The 27,449-nt window shown below is 47.5% G+C and overlaps 1 protein-coding gene across 1 annotated transcript in view; it reads left to right on the top strand.

Annotated features, from left to right (window-relative positions):
* The window catches only part of pdzd2 (PDZ domain containing 2), an 809,599-nt gene that overhangs the window by 624,837 nt on the left and 157,313 nt on the right, over nt 1–27,449 (top strand). The window contains 3 exon segments of the mRNA XM_072497206.1: nt 3,590–3,663; nt 18,200–18,416; nt 22,873–22,990. Coding sequence (XP_072353307.1) covers nt 3,590–3,663; nt 18,200–18,416; nt 22,873–22,990 — 409 coding nt within the window.

The following is a 27,449-nucleotide window of genomic DNA, read 5'->3' as shown; positions in this document are numbered from 1 at the left end:
AGGCAGGTTTCCTTCCCTGACCGACATTAGTGAACCAGTTGGGGTTTGTTACAATCCAACAGGCGTCATGGTTGCAAATTATCGGCCTTCTTAAATTGATTTTCACGTCTTGCCAAGATGGAATTGAATTCACAACTTTCAAGTTCAGGGCTTTAATCTGCATTTAATTCCTCCCCATGCCTTTATTCAAATCATTTATCTGAATGAAAAACAAAAACTGACCCAGCAGCGAAACCTGGGGCACCCGACAGCTAATATCCCATCACTCTAAAAATGGTAATTTATCCCTACCCTTCTCTCCCTGTCCCCTGTAGCCATTATTCTGTGCATCTATATTCCCAGCAATATTGTCCACCTTAACCTTCCTAGCTAGTCTCTCATAGAGCATCTGAACCAAGTGCCTTTGGAAATTAATTTAAACAACAAATATATCATATTTATCATGTCGTCATTTCTGTAACAAAATGCCCTTCCCTTTGGAAATCTGTGCCGACTGTCCCTGATGGACCCTCACTATTCTCAGTCTGCACAATTTCATCTATATTGTGGATCAGATGGAATGCAGAGCTCGGGGCATTGAAAGCACGTCAGGCTTGGAAATGGAAGCCCCTGCAGATATCTTGTTCATGGTTATAAGAGTAGCCATCAAAGCCCACACCTGAGTTCCTGGCATGTATTCTTGGGGCTAACTGTAATAGCTGATGAGGTGGTTCCCATCCATTGGTCAGAGAACTGGTGACAATCGAGACAGCCATTTGCTGGAAATGAGCAGATACACGCAGCTTTAAAAGTTTATGCAGTTTAATGTATGTTTTGCATTGTGGATGACTTTTGGTCGGTGGTGCCTTGAGCCTTCACAGGTTTCTGTCCCTTATTTCTCAATTCCCCAAAGTTGTAATGGATGGCAGTTCCCTGGTATTGCAGTGGAGGCAGTTCCCTGGAATTTCCTATCTCTGAGATGGATGGCAATTTCCTGGGATTGTCACGGGTGGCAGTTTCCCGGCATTGCAGGGAATGGCAGTTTCCTGGGGTTGTAACGGCTGGCAGTTTCCCGGCATTGCAGGGAATGGCAGTTTCCTGGGTTTGTAACGGCTGGCAGTTTCCCAGCATTGCAGGGAATGGCAGTTTCCTGGGATTGTAGTGAGAAGACTCTGTCAAAGGCCGGCTGTCCATAGAAATTCATCAACATCCTCTTGACTCCTCACCGACAACAGTCCTCACCAACAGAAATAAGACCAAAATCTTAGGTCATGACTGGAGTCAAGAAAGGATGTGTCATTGCCCCCACCCTTTTCTCCATCTTCATCGTCACCATCATTCGCCTCGTCAAGAGAAGCTTCCCAGTGGAGTGGACATCGTCTACAGGATGGACAGAAAACCTTTCAACCTCAACCGGTTGAAATCCAAAAAGAAAATGACACCAATATTGCTCATGGAACTTCAGTATGCGGATGACATCGCCATGTCCACTCTCAGTAGAGAATCTCCAAACATGTTTGACACCTTCGCGGAAGCACACCGAAGAGTCTCAGCCTCAACCTCACGAAGACTCAAGTCCTTTACCAACCCGCTCCAGGGCAAAATCCGGTCTCTCCCTCCATCAAGATCAATGGAGAAACCCTACCAAATGTGGAACATTTCCCCTACCTGGGGAGCCACCTTTCATCTCAGGCTGATATTGATATGGAGATTCAACATGGTATCCAATTCATGAGCACCTCCTTCGAAAACCCAAGGACGAGAGTCTTTGATGACCGCGACATCCGTACTGATACCAAGATCCTTGCATCAAGGCAGTCGTCCTTCCAACTCTTCCCTATGGCTCAGAAACTTGGACTAGGTACAGACACCACCACAAGGCACTGGAGAGGTACCATTAACGCTGTCTGAGACGGATTCTCTGCATCAGCTAGGCAGACACGTACTAACACCAGCGTCCTTGAAGGAGCCATGTTCCTGGAATTCTAATGGGTAGCAATTCCCTAGGACTGTAGTGAATGTCGGTTCCCCAAGGATTGTAATGAATGGCATTTCCTGAGGTGTTGTAGTGAATGGCAGTTCCCCTGGGATTGTAGTCTGCATGAGTTTCCTCTGGGTGCCCCGGCTTCCTCCACAATCCAAAGATGTGCAGGTTAGGTGGGATTATAGGGGGAGTGGGTCTGGGTAGGGTGCTCTTTCAGAGGGTCGGTGCAGACTCAATGGGCTGAATGGCCTCCTTTTGCACTGTAGGATTTCTATGGTTCTATGAATGAAATTCCCCGGGATTGTAGTGAATGGCAGGTCCCCTGGGATTGTCACAAATGGCAATTCACCAGGAATATAATGGATGACTGTTCCCTGGGATTGTGGTGGATGGAATTTCAACATTTCTTGCTCAGAATTACTTTATTTATATATATCTTGACACTTGAGCACATATTGTTTTTTTTTTAATAAATATATATTTTCAAAATAAATTTGGAGCCCCCAATTCTTTATTTTTCCAACTAAGGGGCAATTTAACATTGCCAATTCACCTACCCTGCACATCTTTGAGTTGTGTGGGTGAGAACTACACAGACACAGCGAGAATGTACAAACTCCACATGGACAGTGACCCGGGGCCAGGATCAAACCCGGGTCCTTGGCGCCATGAGGCAGCAGTGATAACCACTGTGCCACCATGCTGCCCTTTTATACATATTTTTATTGGCTTTTAAAATTTTAATTTTTACATACTTTACATTACGTATATTTAACTAACATTTAACAATCCCTTCCACCACCCAAAAACAATTCATCAACTAACTAACCCCCCTTTTAGCTGCTGATTGCGGTTAATTCCTTAAAGTGAGATATGAGCAAATGCTATCTTTTATGAAAATCTTACTCATTCCCTCTTAAGCTAAACTTAACCTACTCTAGGCTTAGAAACCCCATTAAGTCTCCCAGCCATACTGAGGCACAGTGTGGAGAAACTGACTTCCAACTCAATAGGATCCTCCTCCTGGACACTCGCGAGGCTAAGACATCTGTCCCTGCCGCTGTCTGGAGCGCCGGCAAGTCCGACACCCCTAATATGGCTCCCAGGGGACTGGGTTCTAGGTCCAACTAACACTGTCGACATGGTGCTTGCTAAAGCAGGTGTTCCAGAATTTCCTCAGTTTTAGGCATGATCAAAACATATGTATATGATTGGCCGACATCTGTCACAAATGTCCTCAACCCCTTCAAACAGGCGATATTCTCGACCTCGTCAAATGTGTTATGTGAACTAGCTTCAATTACATTAGTGCCAACCTCACGCGCGAGGTTGTTTATTTGGTTGATAACTGCTTTTCAACACTTTGAATTTTAGATTTTCTTTTTAGATTTAGATTTATTGTCCCGTGTACCGAGGTACAGTGAAAAGTATTGTTCTGTGTACAGACCAGGCAGATCGTTTCATACATGATCGTTGTTCCTTCACTTTTCTTCAACCAACATCATTGTGACTTGATGTTTCTATTTTTTAAACGACGATTTAAATTAATAGTGATGCTCATGTGGTGTATTTCTAAAAGGATGTAAATGCTCCTAAGGATTAATAGGCCTGTACTGTACTCAACAGGAGATGAAATTCTAGAAGTTAATGGAGAATCTCTGCAGGGACTAACCCATCAGCAGGCCATCCAGACCTTCAAGGTAAGATGTATTTTATAACACAGTGGTTTCTCTCAAATCATTTCCAAGGAAATTGGTGTTAGGTTTGTTTCTTGCTGCACTTTGATCATAAAACTAAAAATGAACAAGAGTCTTTTTGCAAGCAGGCTGTCTAGAAATTTGTAAAATATAAACTAAGGAGCAAAGGATAGATTTTACAAATTTGCAGCTTGGTGTAGAATCTTGCGCACTGAGACCATAAACATACTAAGGAATTGGGTGTCATAATCAGTGGGGTAAATTTTATGTCTATGGTGGACAGACTTTGCTCATGGCATGCAAACCTCTGTGTTAGAATTCCCTATATAAGCTCCTAATGTGGAGGAGTGTCAGTTTCCTTCATCTATTTTTTTGCTGTAAAGTTTTCAGTTTTAAATGTGCAGGTTGATCAACTGAATTTGCTCATTAATAAGTGGATCAATTAAAGTCTGAACGGCCAATTTTACTAATCCCTGCTCCAGGCCAGGAGCCTCACACGCTGCCAGTGAATATCGTGAGGTGCACTCCCCATGATCTATAATGTAACAAGAAGTGTATTTGCAGAGGAGGTCAGCTGCCAGCAGCATGTATTCAGATACTGGCCCAAAGAGAATCAGCAATTCCTAAAGTGGTGTTCCCTCTGTGCAGACTTTAATGTCATGCATCATGACCTTGAAAAAAACCCTAATATTTTGCCTAATTACATTGTAATTGTATTATTACATTCTGTCCACTGTATGTTTGAGATGGGTATGTTCGTGGATGATTGCACAATGTTCAGTACCTCTAACTCCTCAGATACAGAAGCTGTCTATGTCCACGTTGCAGCAGGAACTGGACAGGATTCAGGCTTGGGCTGAAAAGTGCCAACTAACATTCACACAACTGCCAGGCAATGACCATCTCCAACAAGAGAGAACCTAACCATCTCCCCATTATATTCAATGGCATTACCATAGCTGAATCTCTTACTATCAGCATCCTGGGGGTTACAGTGGACCAGAAACCGAACTGGGCTAGCCACTGGTTGCAAGAGCAGGTCAGAGGCTAAGAAGTCTGTGGCCAGTAACTCACCTCCTGACTCCCCAAAGCCTGTCCACCATCTACAAGGCACAAGTCAGGAGTGTGATAGAATACTCTTCAGTTGTCTGGATGAATGCAGCTCCAACGGCACACTAAGTTCAACTCCATCCAGATCAAAGCAGCTCACTTGATTGGCACCCATCTACCACCTTAAACATCCCTCCACGAGTGCACAGTGGCAGCTGTTTGTACCATCTACAAAATGCACTGCAGCAGCTCATCAAGGCTCCTTTGACTGCATCATCCAAACCCACAACGTCTACCACCTTGAAGGACAAGGCAGCAGATCTAGGAAACACCACCATCTGCAAATTCCCTCCAATTCACACATCATCCTGACTTAGAACTATATAGCCGTTCATTCACTGTCGCTGGGTCAAAGTCCTGGAACTCTATCCTTGACAGCATTGTGGAAATACTGACACCAGATGGTCTGTAATGGTTTAAAGTGGCGACTCACCACCACCTTCACAAGGGCAATTAAGGATGGAAAAACAAATGCCAGCAACATGCCTATCCCATGATAGAATGGAAAAAGTACTTGGGCGGGATTCTCTGACCCCCCGCTGGGTCGGAGAATCACTGGGGGGCAGCGTGAATCCTGCCCCTGCCGGCTGCCGAATTCTCAGGCATCGGGGATTTGGCGGGGGCGGGAATCGCGCCACTCTGGTCGGCGGCCGCTAGCAGCACCCACCCTGGCGATTCTCCGGCCCGCGATGGGCCAAGTGGCCGCCCGTTTTCAGCCGGTCCCTCCGGCGTAAATTAGAGTAGGTACTTACCGGCGGGACCTGGCTGCGCGGCCTCCAGGATCCTCGGGAGGGCGCGGGGGTATCTGGCCCCGGGAGGTGCCCCCATGGTGGCCTGGCCCACGATCGGGGCCCACCAATCTGCGGGCGGGCCTGTGCCGTGGGGGCACTCTATTCTGCGTCGGCCTCTGTGGTCCTCCGCCATGACCAACACAGCGAAAAGAGGGAAAATCGACCGTGGATATCTAAGGAAATAAGGGAGAGTATCAAATTGAAGGAAAAACATACAAAGTAGCAAAGATCAGTGGGAGACTAGAGGACTGGGAAATCTTTAGGGGGCAACAGAAAGCTACTAAAAAAGCTATAAAGAAGAGTAAGATAGATTATGAGAGTGAACATTATCAGAACAGATAGTAAAAGTTTCAAGTACATAAAACAAAAAAGAGTGGCCAAGGTAAATATTGGTCCTTTAGAGGATGAGAAGGGAGATTTAATAATGGGAGATGAGGAAATGGCTGAGGAACTGAACAGGTTTTTTAATATAGAATTTACAGTGCAGAAGGAGGCCATTCGGCCCATCGAGTCTGCACTGGCTCTTGGAAGAGCACCCTACCCAAGGTCAACACATCCACCCCATCCTCATAACCCAGTAACCCCACCCAACACTAAGGGCAATTTTGGACTCTAAGGGCAATTTAGCGTGGCCAATCCACCTAACCTGCACATCTTTGGACTGTGGGAGGAAACCGGAGCACCCAGAGGAAACCCACGCACACACGGGGAGGATGTGCAGACTCCGCACAGACAGTGACCCAAGCCGGAATCGAACCTGGGACCCTGGAGCTGTGAAGCAATTGTGCGAAACCAACAATGCTACCATGCTGCGGTCGGTCGTCACAGTGGAAGACACAAATAACATGCCAGTGACTGATGGAAATGAGGCTATGACAGGTGTGGACCTTGAGAGGATTGTTATCACCAAGGAGGTAGTGATGGGCAAGCTAATGGGGCTAAAGGTAGACAAGTCTCCTGGACCTGATGGAATGCATCCCAGAGTGCTAAAAGAGATGGCTAGGGAAATTGCAAATGCACTAGTGATAATTTACCAAAATTCACTAGACTCTGAGGTGATCCCGGCGGATTGGAAATTAGCAAACGTGACACCACTGTTTAAAAAAAGAGGTAGGCAGAAAGCGGGTAATTATAGGCCAGTGAGCTTAACTTCGGTAGTAGGGAAGATGCTGGAATCTATCATCAAGGAAGAAATAGCGAGGCACCAAGATGGAAATTGTCCCATTGGGCAGACGCAGCATGGGTTCATAAAGGGCAGGTCGTGCCTAACTAATTTAGTGGAGTTTTTTGAGGACATTAACAGTGCGGTAGATAACGGGGAGCCAATGGATGTGGTATATCTGGATTTCCAGAAAGCCTTTGACAAGGTGCCACACAAAAGGTTGTTGCATAAGATAAAGATGCATGGCATTAAGGGGAAAGTAGTAGCATGGATAGAGGATTGGTTAATTAATAGAAAGCAAAGAGTGGGGATTAATGGGTGTTTCTCTGGTTGGCAATCAGTAGCTAGTGGTGTCCCTCAGGGATCAGTGTTGGGCCCACAACTGTTTACAATTTACATAGATGATTTGGAGTTGGGGACCAAGGGCAAAGATGATTTGGAGTTGGGGACCAAGGGCAATGTGTCCAAGTTTGCAGACGACACTAAGATAAGTGGTAAAGCAAAAAGTGCAGAGGATACTGGAAGTCTGCAGAGGGATTTGGATAGGCTAAGTGAATGGGCTAGGGTCTGGCAGATGGAATACAATGTTGACAAATGTGAGATTATCCATTTTGGTAGGAATAACAGCAAAAGGGATTATTATTTAAATGATAAAATATTAAAACATGCTGCTGTGCAGAGAGACCTGGGTGTGCTAGTGCATGAGTCGCAAAAAGTTGGTTTACAGGTGCAACAGGTGATTAAGAAGGCAAATGGAATTTTGTCCTTCATTGCTAGAGGGATGGAGTTTAAGACTAGGGAGGTTCTGCTGCAATTGTATAAGGTGTTAGTGAGGCCACACCTGGAGTATTGTGTTCAGTTTTGGTCTCCTTACTTGAGAAAGGATGTACTGGCACTGGAGGGTGTGCAGAGCAGAGGTTAATCCCAGAGCTGAAAGGGTTGGATTATGAGGAGAGGTTGAGTAGACTGGGACTGTACTCGTTGGAATTTAGAAGGATGAGGGGGGATCTTATAGAAACATATAAGATTATGAAGGGAATAGATAGGATAGATGCGGGCAGGTTGTTTCTACTGGCGGGTGAAAGCAAAACTAGGGGGCATAGCCTCAAAATAAGGGGAAGTAGATTTAGGACTGAGTTTAGGAGGAACTTCTTCACCCAAAGAGTTGTGAATCTATGGAATTCCTTGCCCAGTTAAGCAGTAGAGGCTCCTTCATTAAATGTTTTTAAGTGAAAGATAGATAGTTTTTTGAAGAATAAAGGGATTAAGGGTTATGGTGTTCGGGCCGGAAAGTGGAGCTGAGTCCACAAAAGATCAGCCATGATCTCATTGAATGGTGGAGCAGGCTCGAGGGGCCAGATGGTCTACTCCTGCTCTTAGTTCTTATGTTCTTATGAACCCCCCTGCACATGTGCTGGGATGATGCCAGCACACGCTGGTGCACCCGCGCATGCGCCAACTCGTGCCGGCCGGCGGAGGCCCTTCGGCGCCGGTTGCCGTGGTGCCAAGCCCCTTCCCCACCGACCGGTGCGGCGCAAACCACCCGGTCGCCGGCCTAGCCCCTGAAGGTGCGGCGGATTCCGGATCTTTGGGGCGGCCCGATGCCGGAGTGGTTCACGCCACTCCTTGGCACCGGAGTTGCCCCCCCTTCGATTCCCACAGAATCCTGCCCCTTGTGTCATACCTGAACCATCTATCTGGGGCGGGGTTCTCCGACCCCCCCCCGCCGGGTTGGAGAATCCCCAGGGGTTGGCATGAATCCTGCCCCGCCGCTCCGCCGCTGGCTGCTATATTCTGCAGTGCCGGTTTTCGGGCGGGGATGGGAATCACGCCACGCCGGTCGAGGGCCGTTTGCCCCCCCCCGGCAATTCTCCTGGCCCCGATGGGCCGAGCAGCGGTCGCTTTCTGGCCAGTCCCACCGGCGTGGATTGGACATGGTCCCATATGGCGGGATCAGGCAGGTAAGTTGGCTGGTGCGGTCCTCGCGGCGGGGGGGACGACCCACGATGGCCTGGCCTGCGATCGGGGACCACGGATCTGCGGACGAGCCTGTGCCGTGGTGGCACTTCTTTCCACGCTGGCCCCTGTAGGGCTCCGCCATGGTTGGCGCATAGAAGACACCCCGCTGCACAGGCGCCAGAATACGCCGGCCGGTCTGTGCATGCGCTGAACCTCGCGCAGTCCCTTCGGCGCCAGCTGGCATGACGCCAACCCCTCCGGCGCCGGCCTAGGAAGTGCGGAAAATTCCGCAACTTCCTGTCGGCCCGACGCCGAAGTGGTTCGCGCCGTTTTTACGCCGATGTTGGCCATCGCGCCGATTCAGGAGAATTCCGCCCTTGATGTCTGTACCGTTGAGCAATCTGTTGGAAGCTCTCTTATGGCACACTGGTATCATTCAAATCTGTTCCCAGGTCATATACTCATCGAAAGTGTTGAACTTGATCATCGGCTCCTTTTAAGCATGTTGCACTCCTATTCTCTGATGAATATGTCTTGGAATGTCAACCCGGACAATATCCTTTATGGTTCATTAGCCATCAAACAAGGGATTTTGAAGCATTGTCACTCCACAGACGCCATTTCCTCTCTCCACATTCATTTTATCTTTTATGTACTTCCTTTGCCCATTTGCAACTGATTAAAGAGTACAATGTAAATATTCGCAGCTTAAAACAATATTTGGATTTGGGTTTATTGTCACGAGGTACAGTGAAAAGTATTGTTCTACGTACAGTCCAGGCAGATCGTTCCATACATGAAAAACATAGGACAATAGGACATACGATAAATACACAAATGTATATACATAGACACAGACATCGGGTGAATTTGACTCCTTGGCCGGGATTCTCCCTTCTGAGGTCTAAGTCCCCACGCCGGCGGGAAACCCGGCGCCAACCACTCTGGTGTCAACAGCCCCTGAAAATGAGGAATTCTCCGCCTAGGTGGACGCTGGAGGGGTTGGCGCCGATCCAGCCGGCGGCGAAAGGATGGCACGAGTTTGCGCATGCGTCGAAGGTCCGGCATGATCTCGCGCATGCGCAGACCTGCCGGAGTATTTTGGCACATGCGCGGGGGGGGTTCTCTTCTCCGCGCCGGCCATGGCGGAGCTCTACAGGGGCTGGCGCGGAGGGAAGAAGTGCCCCCACGGAACAAGCCCGCCCGCAGATCAGTGGGCCCCGACCGCGGGCCAGGCCACCGTGGAGGCCCCCCGGGGTCGGATCCCCGGATCCCCCCACGCCCCCCCCCTCCCCCCCCCCCCGAGGACCCCCCCCCGCCGACTTACCTGCCAGGTCCTGCCGGTACGCGAGTTGAGTGATTCACGGCGGCGGGACTGGCCAAAAATGGACGACCGCTCGGCCCATCGCCGTGGGGAGCTGCGACCAACTGCCCCCGACCGGCGTGGCGGGAATCCCACCCCCGCCCGAAAACCGTCGCCGGAGAATACGGCAGCCGGTGGTGACGTGGGATTCGCGGCGCCCCCCGGGGCTTCTCCGACCCAGCAGGGGGTCGGAAAATCCCGCCCCATATGTGAGTATTTCCTTTAAACCACGTCCGTTATATTTTATCCAGCAGCCATGAAGGATTACTGACTTGCACTATTTCCCTTCCATACCCCTGTCATTGAAAATCAGACCCAATATAGTCTGATTTAGTAATTATTTTGAGCTGATAACAAAATCTCTTGTGATTGCCCAGCTTCTAACTCAGTGAGCACTATGCTCACTGTTTGGTTAGGACGTCTGTTTTTCATTCATATGAGATAATATGCATTCTTGACTTGGATTTTCCTCCTCACGGCAGATAGCAGAGGTCAGGAAAATTCCAAGCTTGTCCCGCCCGCCTCGTGAGAAAATGACCATAAGGATGGGATTTTGTGAGTGTACATGTCAATCGGTCCCCATGCCCCACCCATGCCAGCTTATACCCCCATCCACCCTCCAAAGACTCACATTCCCCCATGTTATGCTATACTCCCAAATAACCTATATAAAATCATAAAATCACTACAGTGCAGAAGAACAGGCACAAGAATGTGGTGATTAGAGGATTTTCACAGTAACTTCATTGCAGTGTTAATGTAAGCCTACGTGTGACACTAATAAAGATTATTATTATTGATGAACCATTTGGCCCATCAAGTCTGCACTGATCCTCTGAAAGAGCATCCTACCTAGGCCCACTCCCCCACCTCAACCCCATAACCCAAAAAACCCACCTAACCTTTTTGGTCACTAACAGGACAAACCACCTAGCCTGCACATATATTCGGGCTGTGGGAGGAAATCAGAGCACCCAGAAGAAACCCACACAGACATGGGGAGAACATGTAAATTCCACACAGACAGTGACCCATGGTTGGAATTGAACCCAGGTCCCTGGCCCTATGGGGTACAGTGGCACAGTGGTTATCATTGCTGTCTCATAGCGTCAGGGACCCGGGTTCAATTCCAGCCTCAGATGACTGTATGGAGTTTGCACTTTCTCCCTGTGACTATGTGGGTTTCTACTGGGTGCTCCAGTTTCCTCCCACAGTCCAAAGATCTGCATGTTAGGTGGATTGACCCCCACCCTAGTCCTACAACCCCACCCTAAGGGGCAATTTAGCAAGGCCAATCCAGCTAACCTGCTCATCTTTGGATTGTGGGAGGAAACCGGAGTTCCCGGAGGAAACCCACGCAGACACGGGGAGAATGTGCAAACTCCGCACAGTCAGTCGAAATCGGAATCAAACCCAGGTCCTGGGGCTGTGAGGCAGCAATGCTAACCGCTGTGTCACCATGCCGCACAGTTCCACAAGATGCTTGTATTTTCAGCTATTCTGAAGGATCTGGATGATCAACTATTTTATTAGGCTGTAGTAAAACAATTTTAATAAATTAATGACTTTCAAAAAGCTGTTTTTACATATGTTACTGTCACTATTGGGTTCATTGCTTCTATACACCTTATTGTGGGTGAATGGGCATGAAAGTGTCATAGCTTGGCATAGGAGGCATGTTTGGCATAGGATGAGAGGTTTTGGGGTGGCATACCTTGGCATGGGGGCATGAGGGGCAGCAGTAGGGTCTGGGAGAGGGAGTGCAGATGAAGCTAACCACCGGGACTCATGCCTTCAGTGGAATCCGGCCTCAGACAGCATTGTCCTTCTTTCAAGTCATCTCATGATCCAGGGGTTGTGAGTGAGTGCCTTCTGCCCTCAGGTCATCCCCTCACCTCCCTCTCCCCCACCCCCACACCCCATCCCATTCAGGAACCACCAAATTCTATTTGGAGGAGCAACTTTTATAATAATTAATCAGTTTGAAACTTCTGAGGAAAAAAATCAACTTGAATTTCCAAAAACATGTAGATTAATTAGGCGCCAGCGATGGCAAGATAGTGAAAGGAAAGAATTGCTTCCTCCTCGAAAAGTTATTTGCAAAGGTTTGCCTTAGTTCATAAACTGTGGAATTTAGTTTACGTTGTATTATAATAATATTAAAAGGCTGTAAAATATAGATGGGTGACATGTGTGTAAGTGGTATTGCCAAAGTACTGGAGACTGGAAAACAAAAAAAGCCTGAAGCAAGTTCCTAGAGAGGGTGGAAAGGTTCGCCACATTCTTCTCAAAGCTTGGTGTTCAATGTTGTAGTTTGGTAAAATAGTTGCCAAGTCACCAGTGCCTTAAATGGCATATGGAGTCAGAAGCTGGAAACAGTTTTTGTTCACAATTATTTTCTAAGTCCAGGAAAGGAGGGAAAGGCCAGGGGGAAAGGCAATCTGGTCCTGACCACTACTTTTGTGTGAATTCCACCTATGCCAGCTCGAAGTGTGCACTACTAACAACAAATGCAGGGTCAGTCAACTCCTGAGCTTGGCCCCGGTCCCCTCCCCATTTCTTGATTTGCACTCCCTCCAGCACCTTTAACATCCACTCCCTCCACCACAGATGTACAGGCCCTCCCTCTTGTTGAACAGGACATGGGCCGAGTCTGTGTCTCTCCAGCTCTGCTCCTTAAGTGAAAAGGCAATAAATGTTTTATTAGTTTAGCTCTGCCGCGCTGCACTTTTTAATGGTTATTTTTATTAATTACTCACTTTTCTATTATCAGTTTATTGCTATATTTTTTGCACGGCAAGTTGTTTGAATTTTCTTCTTACCTTAATTTTTGTTTAAATGCGTGTTTAACTTTGTGTCAAAGCAGATCTCAGGCAGCTGCTGCTGGGCTTTCTTGCTGAAGGGGAATGAGAGGCTCACAAGAGTGGTTGCTTTTTGGAGGGCTGGCAGAAGAAGTTATTGTTGCTCCAATAGAAATGGGAAGTGTTGGAAATGCACAACACATCACACAGCATCTGCCTAGAGAGAAACCAAGACCAGCGACCATTTGTCAGAACTAGTGCAGATTGTGGGCCTGACCCATTGACTGTTTCTCTCTCCACCGGTGCTGTCTGGCCTGATGAGTATTTCCAGCAATTTTTGGTTCAGATTTCCAGCATCTGCAAAACGTTGTTGTCCTATTGTATACTTCATGTGTAAATTGTGGTTAGTTTCAATTTAAAATGGGAAATTACTGATCACTCCGTGCAAAGTATCCTTCCGCACTGTCCACAACTCCACCGACTTTAGTGTCATCTGCAAATTTACTCACCCATCCTTCTACGCCCTCCTCCAGGTCATTTATAAAAATGACAAACAGCAGTGGTCCCAAAACAGATCCTTGTGGTACACCACTAGTAACTGGACTCCAGTCTGAACACTTCCCATCAACCACCACCCTTTGTCTTCTTCCAGTTAGCCAATTTCTGATCCAAACTGCTAAATCTCCTTGAATCCCATGTTTCCGTATTTTCTGCAGTAGCATACCGTGGGGAACCTTATCAAATGCTTTACTGAAATCCGTATACACAATATCAACTGCTTTACCCTCATCCACCTGTTTGGTCACCTTCTCAAAGGACTCAATAAGGTTTGTGAGGCACGACCTACCCTTCACAAAACCGTGTAGACTATGTCTAATCAAATTATTCCTTTCCAGATGATTATACACCCTATCTCTTATAAACCTTTCCAAGATTTTGCCCACAACAGAAGTAAGGCTCACTGGTCTATAGTTACCGGGGTTGTCTCTACTCCCCTTCTTGAACAAGGGGACAACATTTGCTATCCTCCAGTCTTCTGGCACTATTCCTGTAGACAAAGATGACTTAAAGATCAAAGCCAAAGGCTCAGCAATCTCCTCCCTAGCTTCCCAGAGAATCCTAGGATAAATCCCAGCCGGCCCAGGGGATTTATATATTTTCACACTTTCCAGAATTGTTAACACCTCCTCCTTGTGAACTTCAAGCCCTTCTCGTCTAGTAGCCTGAATCTCCGTATTCTCCTCGACAACATTGTCTTTGTCCTGTGTGAATACTGACGAAAAATATTCATTTAGCACCTCTCCTATCTCCTTGGACTCCAAGCACAACTTCCCACTTCTGTCCTTGACTGGCCCTACTCTTACCCTAGTCATTCTTTTATTCCTGACATATCTATAGAAAGCTTTAGGGTTATCCTTGATCCTACCTGCCAAAGACTTCTCATGTCCCCTCCTGGCTCTTCTTAGCTCTCTCTTTAGGTCCTTCCTAGCTAACTTGTAACTCTCGAGCGCCCTAACTGAACCTTCATGTCTCATCTTTACATAAGCCTCCTTCTTCCTCGTGACAAGTGTTTCGACTGCCTTAGTAAACCACGGTTCCCTTGCTCGACCACTTCCTCCCTGCCTGACAGGTACATACTTATCAAGGACACGCAGTAGCTGTTCCTTGAACAAGCTCCACATTTCCATTGTGCCCATCCCCTGCAATTTTCCTCTCCATCCGATGCATCCTAAGTCTTGCCTCATCGCATCATAATTGCCTTTCCTCCAGATATAACTCTTGCCCTGCGGTATATACCTATCCCTTTCCATCACTAAAGTAAACGTAATCGAATTGTGGTCACTATCACCAAAGTGCTCACCTACCTCTAAATCTAACACCTGTCCTGGTTCATTACCCAGTACCAAATACAATACGGCCTCGCCTCTCGTTGGCCGATCTACATACTGTGTCAGGAAACCCTCCTGCACACATTGGACAAAAATGGACCCATCTAAAGTACTCTAACTATAGCGTTTCCAGTCAATATTTGGAAAGTTAAAGTCCCCCATAACAACTACCCTGTTGCTTTCGCTCCTATCCAGAATCATCTTTGCAATCCTTTCCTCTACATCTCTGGAACTTTTTGGAGGCCTATAGAAAACCCCTAACAGGGTGACCTCTCCTTTCCTGTTTCTAACCTCAGCCCATGCTACCTCAGTCGACGAGTCCTCATCAAACGTCCTTTCTGCCACCATAATACTGTCCTTGACTAACAATGCCACCCCTCCCCCTCTTTTACCACCTTCCCTGAGCTTACTGAAATATCTAAACCCCGGCACCTGCAACAACCATTCCTGTCCCTGCTCTATCCATGTCTCCGAAATGGCCACAACATCGAAGTCCCAGGTACCAAACCATGCCGCAAGTTCACCCACCTTATTCCGGATGCTGCGGGCATTGAAGAAGACACACTTTAAACCACCTTCCTACCTGCCAGTACACTCCTGCAACTTTAAAACCTTACTCATGACCTCACTACTCTCAACCTCCTGTGTACTAGAGCTACAATTTAGGTTCCCAAGCCCCTGCTGAACTAGTTTAAACCCTCCCGAAGAGCATTAGCAAATTTCCCCCCCAGGATATTGGTACCCCTCTGGTCCAGGTGTAGACCATCCCATTTGTAGAGGTCCCACCGACCCCAGCATGAGCCCTAATTATCCAGAAATCTGAAACCCTCCCTCCTGCAACATCTCTGTAGCCACGCATTCAACTCTGCTCTTTCCCTATTCCTCGTCTTGCTATCACGTGGCACGGGTAACAACCCAGAGATAATAACTCTGTTTGTCCTCGATCTAAGTTTCCACCCTAGCTCCCTGAATTCCTGCCTTACATCCCTATCCCTTTTCCTACCTATGTCGTTGGTACCTATGTGGACCACGACTTGGGGCTGCTCCCCCTCCCCCTTAAGGATCCCGAAAACACGATCCGAGACATCACGCACCCTGGCACCTGGGAGGCAACACACCAACCGCGAGTCTCTCTCGTTCCCACAGAATCTCCTATCTATCCCCCTAACTATGGAGTCTCCAATGACTAATGCTCTACTCCTCTCCCTCCTTCCCTTCTGAGCAACAGGGACAGACTCTGTGCCAGAGACCTGCACCCCATGGCTTACCCCTGGTAAGTCCCCCCCCCCCCAACAGTATCCAAAGCGGTATACTTGTTACTAAGGGGAATGACCACAGGGGATCCCTGTACTGATTGCTTCCTCCCAGCCCCTCTCACCATCACCCATCTATCTTTATTCTTCGGAATAACTACATGGCTAGAGCAAGCACATTATTGGAGGTGAATTGGTCAGTGATAATCTTTGGCTTTGCCATTCATAAGCTTGGAATTGAAGTCAGGAATCATGAACCAATAAAATACATCGCTGAGACATCAAGGTATTCTCACTTGTACATGAGATTATTCTTTGTGAGGTTCAAGTCTGCTGGATATTGCTGTCTGGATATTGAATAGGGCCAGGTTCAAAGAAGCAGAGCTGGTTGTATAACATGAATGGCCAAGTTGTGTGCAATTGCCTGTCACAATTATGGTTGTAAAGTTATTATTTTGATAGGCTTTATAAACAGAGATGTTGGGTATAAAAGCCAAGAGGTTTTGCTGAACCTATATAAACCAGTTCAACCCCACTGTGTCCAATTCTGGGTGCCTGGAGGATGTGAAGGCCAGCCATGAGCTCCAGTGAGATTTACTAGAATGGCTCCAAGGCTGAGGGATTCCAGAGAGTGGTTAGGAATTTTTTTAGTTCTTTCATGTGATGTGGGTGTGGCCGGCTAGGCCAGAATTTCTTGCCCATTCCTAATTGCCCTTGAAAAGTGGCGGTGAGTTGCCTTCTTGACCCGCTGCAGTCCCTAACGTGTAGGTACACCCACAGTGCAGTTAGGGAGGGTGTTCCAGATTTTGACCCAGCGACAGTGAAGGAACGGCGATATATTTCCAAATCAGGATGATGAGTAACTTGGAGGGGAACCTCCAGCTGGCGGGGTTCCCAGGTATCTGCTGCTCTTCTGCTTCTAGATGGTAGTGGTCGTGGGTTTGGAAAGTGGTGTTGAAGAAGCCTTGGTGAGTTTCTGCAGTGCATCTTGTTAATGGTCCACACTTTGCATCGATGTTGGAGGGAGTGGATGTTGAAGATGCTGGAGGGAGTGCAAATCAAGTTGATTGCTTTGTTCTGGGTGGTGTTGAGATTCTTGACTGTTGAAGAAGCTGCATTCATCCAGGCAAGTGGAGAGTATTCCATCACACTCCTGACTTGTGCCTCGTAGATGGTGGGCAGGTTTTGAGGAGTCAGGAGATGAGTTACCCATCACAGAATTCACAACCTCTGACCTTGTTAGTCCAATTCAGTTAAATGTTGATAGTGGGGAATTCAGCCATGGCAATGCCACTGATTGGCAACGGGATATGATTGGATTTCTCTTGTTGGAGATGGTCACTGCCTGGTACTTGTGTGGTGTGAATGATATTTGTCCCTTGTCATCCCAGGCCTGGATATTGTCCTGGTCTTGCTGCATTTGGACATGGACTGCTTCATATCTGAGGAATCGCAAATGATGTTGAATATTGTGCAGTCATCAGCGAACATCCCAATTCTGATCTCATGCTGGAGGGAAGGTCATTGATGAAACAGCTGGAGATGTTGGGCTTAGACACTCCCCTGAGGAACTCCTGCAGTGATATCCTCAGACAGAGATGATTGGCCTCCAACAATCACAACCATCTTTCCTTTATGCCAGATATGACTCCAGTCAGTGGAGATTTTACCCCCTGAGTTCAGCTCTTTAGTGTATGATTGGGCTATGGCTATAATGAGATCAGGAGCTGTGTGAACATGAAAATTAAGGAGGATTAAAATATGGCCGTCGCCGCAATGGAGTCGGTCAGGCTAGGAGTACAGCATGTGGGCTCACGACCCAAACCAACCTGCACCCTTAAAAGGCAGTCCCAAAAATAAGAAGCCTTGGGAATGGGCTTAGGAATGCTGGAATTGGGACCAGCCAGCCATTTTTAAAGGGGTCTGAAGTCATCCTGAGTCATCAAAAACAGAGGCCTTTATCTTCAAGCTGGCTTCCAACGATATGGTCTCTTTTGAGCGTGTGCTTAAAAATAATTTTTTAATTGCAAAGACTGGCAAATCAGAGATAATATGAATCAGGTTCTTCAGCCTCCATGGCTGATAATTCCAATTCGCACTCCAATTCAACAAGACTTTGCATTGGGATCATATTCTCACAAAATTTGCCCTTAGGTCTGCTAACTGATTCATTCATTTATCTATTCTAACATGTATATTTTCCCCCAATAGCAACTGAAGAAAGGAGTTGTGACCCTAACCGTTCGTACCAGGTTGCGCAGTCCTAGCCTTACACCTTGTCCCACTCCCACATTATTGAGCCGGTCCAGCTCTCCCAATTCCAATACCAGTGGCGGAACTCCAGTACCAGGGTCAGAAGAAGGAGATTGTTCTCGCAAGGGACCAGGGCCGAAAGATCGTATCATAATGGAGGTGACATTAAAGAAAGGTAATGCTAATGATGAGACGACCAACAAAATGGCTAAAATTATAAAGGTTACATGGATTCTAGGAACAGGTGAAACATCAGAGAAGGGACAAAGGTTATGTGGTATTCTGGAAGAAGCCTTTGTGGGTATTGATTGCAGCAAACAAACATCTGAGACTCCTCATCCAACTCTGGTTGCAGGTAGGTGTGACTGAGGTCCAATTTTGAATAGGTGAGGGCCCCATACTTGGTTAACCTCCCCTTCAGCCATGCTTTGAAGCTTAGTTGCACCTTTTTCAGCTCACACCTGAGCTATCTCAATAGCTTTTTCCAAAGTAATCGCGGTCTTTACCAGAAGATTCTTCTTGATATTAAGGTTATGGATCCTACAAACCGGCTGGTCTCGCAACAGGTCACGAAGCGTGGATCCAAACTCTGTGCTTAGCAAGCTGGCTATGAAGGCTGAGACAGACTCTTCATGGCCCCTAACTGCAGAGTTGAACTTATAACATTGGAGGATAATCGAGGGCCTTGGATTGTCATATTCTTTAACCAATTTCACTATCTGGTCAAAACGAGTCGGGTGCCTCCGGGGACGTGGGGTTCCTAATAAAATTATATGTTTGGAGCCTGCAAACTGTCAGAAGCATCACCTTCTGCTTGACCTCGCCTGTGATATCAGTCGCAATAACAATGAATCGGAGCCACCGATACTGACTGCATTGACTCAATCCCTTGGTCAAATTGGTCTAGTTTCCCAAGGGTAGGCATTTCCACTCATGGTTTAAATGATCTCAACTCCTGCTAGAGCGTATCTACATTCTCAAATGTTCGTTCCTCCCGTCCTCAATTCACAACGGATGCATGGCCAATACGGTGGCACCAGACATACACTGTATGTAAACAAAGGGATTTATTGATGAAAAGCAAAGGCAGTTAGATAATAGACACAGAACACCATACAACGGGTCTTTACTCTTTAGCTCCCTTGTCCCCTGCCGTACCAAATCCCCATTGGCTGGCGTTCGTGCGCTCCCGTGCAATTGGCCCCAAACCAGTCAAGTGGTCCATGGAGCCCGCCCACCCCCTTAAAGGGACCATATTACCACAGGTTGTAAATATATACTCATAAACATAAGTATATAATTTTATTTAACCATCCCAATCCCCGATGTCAAAATATCAGCACCACCATGCAAAAGAATGGATGAGATAGAGAGAAGCTGAGAAAGATCTATTCAGGGGTCAAGCTAACAGAGAGCATATAACTGAAGTGCACTGAGCTGTGCTTTTCTGAATGCACGTTCCTGACAGTGAGCATCATTTGCTAGGACTGAATATCGGAAATAAACAATAATAATAACATTTCAAGCACTTTTCCATTCAATAAATTTAATGGCCAAAGAATTGCAATGAATGTGTGCCCAAAATTCCCATCAGGTCCTCACCTAGATGAAGCTCCACACTGGAAGTGTGAATCAGAAAAATTATCCTTCAGTTGTATGTGTGTCTGATCTTGTGTCTAATTCGGTCTCCTCCAGATGTTCCCAGCATCACAGATGTCAGTCTTCAGCCAATACGATTCACTCCATGTGATATCAAGAAACGGCTGAAGGCACTGGATACTGCAAAAGCTATGGGTCCTGATAATATTCTGGTAATAGTACTGAAGACTTGTGCTCCAGAACTTGCCACACCCCTAGCCAAGCTGTTCCGGTGCAGCTACAACACTGGCATCTATCCGGCAATGTGGAAAATTGCCCATTTTTGTCCTGTACACAAGAAACAGGACAAATCCATCATCAGCAAAATCATCAACAGTGCTATCAAGCGGCACTTGCTCAGCAAGAATCTGTATATGAGTGTTCAGTTTGAGTTCTGCCTGGGTCACTCAGCTCCTGACCGCATTACAGCCTTGGTTCAAACATGGATAAAAGAGCTGAATGCCAGAGGTGAGGTGAGGATGACTGCCCTTGACATCAAGGCAGCATTTGATCGAGTATGGCATCAAGGAATCCTAGCTAAACTGGAGTCAATGAGAATCAGGGGGAAATCTCTCCACTGGTTGGAGTCGTACCTGGCACAAAGGAAGGTGGTTGTGGTGGTTGGAGGTCAATCATCTCAGCTCCAGGACATCATTGCAGGAGTTCCTCAGGGTAGTGTCCTAGGTCCAACTACCTTCAGCTGCTTCATCAATGACCTCCCTTCCATCATAAGGTCAGAAGTGGGGGTGTTTGCAGATGACGGCGCAATGTTCAGCACCATTCGTGGCTCCTTAGATAATGAAGCAGTCCATGTCTAAATGCAGAAGACCTGGACAATATCCAGGCTTGGGCTGAGAAGTGACAAATAACATTCACGCCACACAAGTTCCAGGCAATGACCATTTCCTAGAAGAGAGGATCTAACCATCGTCCCTCGAGTTTAAATGGCATTACGATAGCTGAATCCCCCACAATCAACATCCTGGAGGTTACCATTGGTCAGAAACTGAACTGGACTAGCCATACTGTGGCTACCAGGGCAGGTCAAAGGCTAAGAATCCTACAGCGAGTAACTCACCTCCTCCCCTTCCAAAGCCTGTTCACCAGCTACAAGGCACAAGTCGGGAGTGCGATGGAATATTCTCCACTTCCCTGGATGAGTGCAGCTCCAACAATACTCAAGAAGCTCGATAACATCCAGGACAAAGCAGCCTGCTTGATTGCTCCCCCTTCAACAAACATTCAAACCCTCCACCAATGAACATTGACAGCCGTGTGTTCCATCAACAAGAGACACTGCAGTACCTTGCCAAGGTTCCTTAGGCACACCTTTCAAACCCACGACCACTACCGTCTAGAAGGACAAGAGCTGCAGATACCTGGGAACCCCACCACCTGGAGGTACCCCTCCAGGTCAGTCACCATTCTGATTTGGAAATATACTGCCGTTCCTTCGTTGTCACTGGGACAAAATCCTGGAATTCCCTCCCAAACAGCACGGTTGGTGCATCTACATCTAGAGGACTGCAGCGGCTCATGAAGGCAACTCACCACCACCTTCTGAAGGGCAACTCGGGATGGGCAATAAATGTTGGGCAAGCCAGCGACGCTCACCCCCCGTAAATGAATAAAAATAAATCTTCCATGTCATGTGTCTGGATCAAAACTGGAATCCGTACTCAACTCAAATCTGGCTGTGCCAGGGCCTTTTACAAATGAAATATTCATCATTCTTTATTATACTGCTGGTAATATATCCTTTTGCGTTCCCTATGGTGTCTACATTGCTTTTCCAAAAAATATTTCATCTTTTATGACCTTCTTCTGTTCTGCAACGTTCAGCATATAAGCTTGTATGGTATGCAGATGCTTGAAACTATCCAGACCTTAAACTCGCACATTGCATTTCCAAGGATATATATCACACATGGGCCCACTCCCCCAACATATTTGATTCAGCTTCGAGCCTATATATCACATTTAGATTACTAATCCCTGCCCACGTTTCTTTTTCTCATCATGCATTCTTTCAAAAGGTTGATAAGAACAACATTTCCAATAAAAACAGCTCTGAGACTCACTTGGGACTGGAAAAAGAAAGCTGTGTCCATTAAGTACTACCCTCTGCCTGCAAGAATGCAACCACACCTTTATTCAGCCTGAAATCTACTGACCAATTCACAATGATGAGACCTTATATAATAATCGCTTGTGCATAACTAAATGTAGAATGTGAAAACAACCTGTATTTCTCAGCATGTACAGCTGGTTGAGTTTGAGACGAAGGAGACAAGTGTAGGAAAAGGATCTGGGTAATAGTTATGTCTAATGGGAAGTGAGATAAATTCCTGTTTAACTAACATACTCTGTACTGGTATCGGCTGTACTTTAACATTTTAGAATTTGTTAATGAACTCATAGAATTTGCAGTGCAGAAGGAGGACATTCAGCCCATTGAGTCTGCACTGGCCCTTGAAAAGAGCACCCCACCTAAGCCCACACCTCCACCAGTAACCCCACCTAACCTTTTTGCACACTAAGGGCAATTTAGCATGGCCAATCCACCTAACCTGCACGTCTTTGGACTGTGGGAGGAAAACGGAGCACCTGGAGGAAATCCACGCAGATACAGGGAGAACGTGAAGATTCCACACAGACAGTGACTCAAGACGGGAATCAAATCTGAGACCCTGTAACGGTGAAGCAACAGTGCTAAGCACTGTGCTACCATGCCGTCCTAAGAACCAGTGTTCTTATTTATTTTGATTTCAGCCAAGCTTCAGAGGAGATCTGTATGAGAATTTGAGGAACTTTAATACTGTAAGATGAAAATTCTTGCTGCCTAACAGTGAAAAAATCCAAAGTACCTTGTGACTGATCCACACTTCTACCCAGCTATTGCCGTTTGCAGGTTTCAAGATTTTATACCTTTTATGTTACCCCTACAACTGCTACTAATATAAGCACTGCTACTGTGTCATGTTTCATTTCAGAGCCTGGAGTTGGGTTGGGGATTGGCGCCTGTTGCCTTACATTGGAGAACGGAACCCCAGGAATCTACATCCACAGCCTTGCCCCTGGATCTGTTGCCAAACTGGATGGCAGACTGAGGTCAGTCTTAAACAGCAAAAGTGTTTTTCCCCTGAAGTTATGAAATGCCCAGTGCTTGAGTGAAAGTAACAGGTGGAGTGCTTCTTTCTGCAGGTGGTCTGTCTTCTTTTGGAAACCTTGTTAACGGGGGCTGTAGATCGAATACAGTGTCAATACATCTAAGGAACTCATTTGTATAATTTTGATTTTCCCAATGTTCTCTCCACTCTGAAAATGCCAACTCACGTTGGATACAATTCCACATGATGCTGACAATAACAGTTCTTTAGATATGTCCCTTGAATGAAGCTATTTAACCAAGGAGGTGATCACAGATGAGCTCCATTCTTCGCTTAACCAATCTCTAAAATGTTTGAACAAGAGCAAATAATATATCTCAGAGTTTTAACAATTACCTTTCTCAATCAGCAACAGGAAAGTGTGATAGCTTGGCCCCTTTAATGGGCGATCATTCATGGGCCATTTGACCCACTCAGGGCCTATTGTGCGGGAGTGGGGCGCGAACCCCAGGCAGGAAAAAGGGAGCAGGAGCCCAGGCGGTGTGGACCTGGGAGTCGAGGAGTAAAGACCTGTATGATTTCCCTCTGTGCCTTTATATAATAAACCGCATTGTTGTTTCAAATAAAGCTCCTTGTTATATAATAAACCTCCTCAGTGATACCTCACGCTATTACATTAAAATTAGTGGGGGAAGGGGTTGCATTAGAAATTTCCAAGAAACGGAAATGTTGACAGACAAAATGGTGAGTGAGAAACCTGCCGATGATGGGGAAACTTGATCTGTTCAACCAGGGGCCAAAGACTGGAGCCAATATATCGAGAGTACTTCTTTACCGCTAATGGGATCACGGGGGAAGACAAGCAAAAGATCATTTTGTTTACAGCATGTGAACCACAGACTAAAAACAGCGGGCGGGATTCTCCAATAATGGGGCTATGTCCCCAGGCCGGCGTGAAACCGGCGCCAACCACTCCGGCGTCAACGGTCCCCGAAAGTGAGGAATTCTCCACTTTCTACGGGGCTAGGTCGACGCCGGAGTGGTTCCCGCAGCTCCAGCTGGCGCCGAAGGGCCGGCGGGAGTTCACGCATGTGTGGAATGGGCGCCGTATTTCCGCGCATGCGCGGTGGTTCCCTTCTCCGTGCCGGCCCCCGGGCAATATGGCGGAGCCTTACAAGGGTCCGGCGCGGAGGAAAGAAGGCTCCCACGGAATCAGCCCGCCCACCGATCAGTAGGCCCCGATCGCGGGCTAGGCCACTGTGGCCCCCCCCCCGGGGGTTGGATCCCGCCTCCCCCTCCCCAGGGCGGCCCCAGCACACTTACCTGCCAGGTCCCGCTGTGTGTGAGGTGAGTAATCCACGCCGGCGGGACTGGGCAAAACTTGTCAGCCACTCGGCCCATTGGGGCTGGGAGAATCGCCAGGGGGGCCGCTGTCAACAGCCCCCGATTGGCGTGGCAGGAATCCCGCCAGTGCCCAAAAAACGGGGCCGGAGAATAGGGAAGCCGGCGTCGGGGCGGTATTCACGCCTCGCCCTGGGGATTCTCCGGCCCGGCGCAGCGTCGCAGAATCCCATCAACCATTAGAAATTTAACATCTCCAGAGACCCCAGACACAATCGTTTGACCTTTTGGTGATGCGTGTGATCGAGCACTTGAACGCCAGACCCTCAATTACACTGCAGCAGTATAAATTTAATTCAGCCATCAAGGACCCTGGGGAGACAATGGATTAAGTTTATAGAGATAGTTCAAGCCACTGAATGTGGCGAGAAGGGCACTTTCAGAGCTACAGTGCATGCTGTAAATCAGCTTTGGGGTCTGCACTGACCCTCCGAAATGGCACTCTACCCAGGTCCACTCACCTGCCCACCCCAACATATCCCTGTAACCTAACCTAAGTATCCTTGTATTCTAAGGAGCTACTTAGCATGGGCAATTCACCTAACCTGCACATCCTTCGACTGTGGGAGGAAACCGGAGCACCCAGAGGAAATCCACGGAGACACTGGGAGGCATGCAAACTCCACACCGACAAGTCCGGATTCTAACCTGGGGCCCTGGTGCAGTGAGGCAGCAGTGCTAACCAACCATTGTGCCACTGTGCCGTCCAGGAGGTCGACACGGGCATCGACCACAGTGGTGGATGAACAAACCTACTAGTACCTTCAAGGAGGAGTCCAATCCTTGATCCTCAGCAGCATGACTACTCAGTTGGCAACGTATACAGGGGTAACCTTAAAGATTTTAGGTATCACAATGACACTGGTGTCGTTTCGGCAACTATCTGCTCAATTACCCATGATCATTGTGGAAGACAAGGGCCAAACCTCGTGGAGCAAGATTAACAATGTCAGATAAAGGTAAACTGACTAGACATTTTCAGGATAACAGATGGCTTTTTTCAAGAAGTCCTGTGCAATTACAAAGATGTGTTTCATAATGCGCTTGGCCGAATACAAGTGCTAAAAGCCAAAATTAAGTGAACCCCAAATCCACCCTGAAATGCTTCAGAGCTCGGTCCATCCCTTAGCTCTGCACCAGAAAGTCAAGGCAGAGTTGACACACTTAGAACAATTATGGACCATAAAACCAGTACAGTTCTCTAAATGGGTGGCCCTTATCCTCCCTGATTTGAAACCTAACCGCTCTGTCGGAATCTGTGGTAATTACAAACTCACCATAAACCAAGCGGCCCAACCAGACACATATCTGGGGCTGGATTCTCCGCACCCCGATGCCAAAACCGCGTCCGACGCCGGGGCAGAGAATCCATTTCCACGCATGGAATCGAGACCGGCGCTGGTTCCTTGATTCTCCAGCCCCCGAAAAGCGGCGTACCCGGGAAGTACGCCATGCCGCGTATCCCCCACGTGCGACCATTGCTTGAGGCCCGCCCTGCAATTCTCCGCCCCCGACCGACCGAAGTCCTGACGACGTATTTCTAACATGGTCCCAGCTGTCGCCATGGTCGGGGACGGGCCGCTCAGAGGGTAGGGGGGGGGGCCTCGGGGAGACTGTGCCTTTATTGTGCGGGTGGTCCGGGTCGGACGTGCAGCTGATCGGGGGGCACTATTTCCGCAATCCAGTTCCGCGGTCTGAGTCCGCCCCGCCGCCATGCGCATGCGAGGCCTCTGACCTGGAAGTGCGGGGACCGTATCTGCTTGGCGCTAGGAGCTTCACAACGTCTCCCTGCTAACGCCCTGTAGGGCTGTGAATCTGTGGCCTTTTGACACCGTTTTTTCTGGCGTAAAAGGCCAAAGTTTTCACGACGGCGTGGGGACATGGTCCCTGAAACAGAGAATCCAGCCCTTGATCCCTCGGATAGACCTCTATGCAAAGTTGGCATTGGGCCTTATGTATACAAATATATATTGTCTGCTTGCGCAATTTTTCAACAGACTATGGAGAACTTGCTGCAAGGAATCGCAAAAGTTACGACATCTTGATGATGGGAACTTCACATGAGAAGCATCTGACCAGCCTGGAAGAAGTCCTTAAAAGGCGTGGAGACACTGGCATCAGACTAAAAAGTGAAGAGTGCACATTTCAGGCCAATGAAGTCACGTATTTGGGGTTTAAGGTGTATTCCATAGGCCTACATCCTTTAGAAGATGAGGTGAAAGCCATCAAAGAGTTCCCTGTGCCGAAAAACATTGCAGAATTGAAATTGCTTCTGGGCGTGGTAAATTACTACAGCCAATTCATCCCTAATTTGGCAACAGAATTAGCACCCCTGCACCTCCTTTTAAAAACATCAATGCTGGCACTGGAAAGGCACCATTAAAACGGGCTTTCCAACAGGTCAAACTGGCCCTACAGTCATCCAGATCATCCGGACTCGAAACGTTAGCTCTTTTCTCTCCCTACAGATGCTGCCAGACCTGCTGAGATTTTCCAGCATCTTCTCTTTGGGTTGAGGAAAGATTAAATCAGGCGGGGTATTAAAGGAAGCATACGATAGATCTAGGCATCTAAAAACTGCCCAAGCTCTTGAGGAGTGCAGTGAAAGTAGGAACAAATTCAAACGTGGAATTAGGAGGGCTAAAAGGGGCCATGAAATGCCTTCAGCAAACATAGGTTAAGGAGAATCCCAAAGCTTTTTTTGCATATATTAGGAGCAAGAGGGTGGTAAGAGAAAGAGTAGGCCTACTCCAGGACAATGGAGGGAACTTATGCGTGGAATCACAGGAAGTGTGTGAAATCCGTAATGAGTACTTTGTATCGGTATTCACTAGGGCGAAGGACATGACGGATGTTAAAGTCAGGGATAGGTGTATGAACGTTCTTGAGATCGTCAATATATCAAAGGAGGAAGTGTTGAGTATCTTAAATTGCATTAAGGTAGACAAGTCCCCGGGGCTGGATGGGATCTATCCCAGGTTACTGCGGGAGGCTAGAGGGGAACTAGCTGGGTCCTTAACAGATATTTTCACATCCTCCTTGACCACAGGTGAGGTTCC

This window comes from Scyliorhinus torazame, chromosome 3 (genome assembly GCF_047496885.1).
Source record: "Scyliorhinus torazame isolate Kashiwa2021f chromosome 3, sScyTor2.1, whole genome shotgun sequence".
Taxonomy (NCBI): Eukaryota; Metazoa; Chordata; class Chondrichthyes; order Carcharhiniformes; family Scyliorhinidae; genus Scyliorhinus; species Scyliorhinus torazame.
This window is presented reverse-complemented; position numbering and strand designations above follow the sequence as displayed.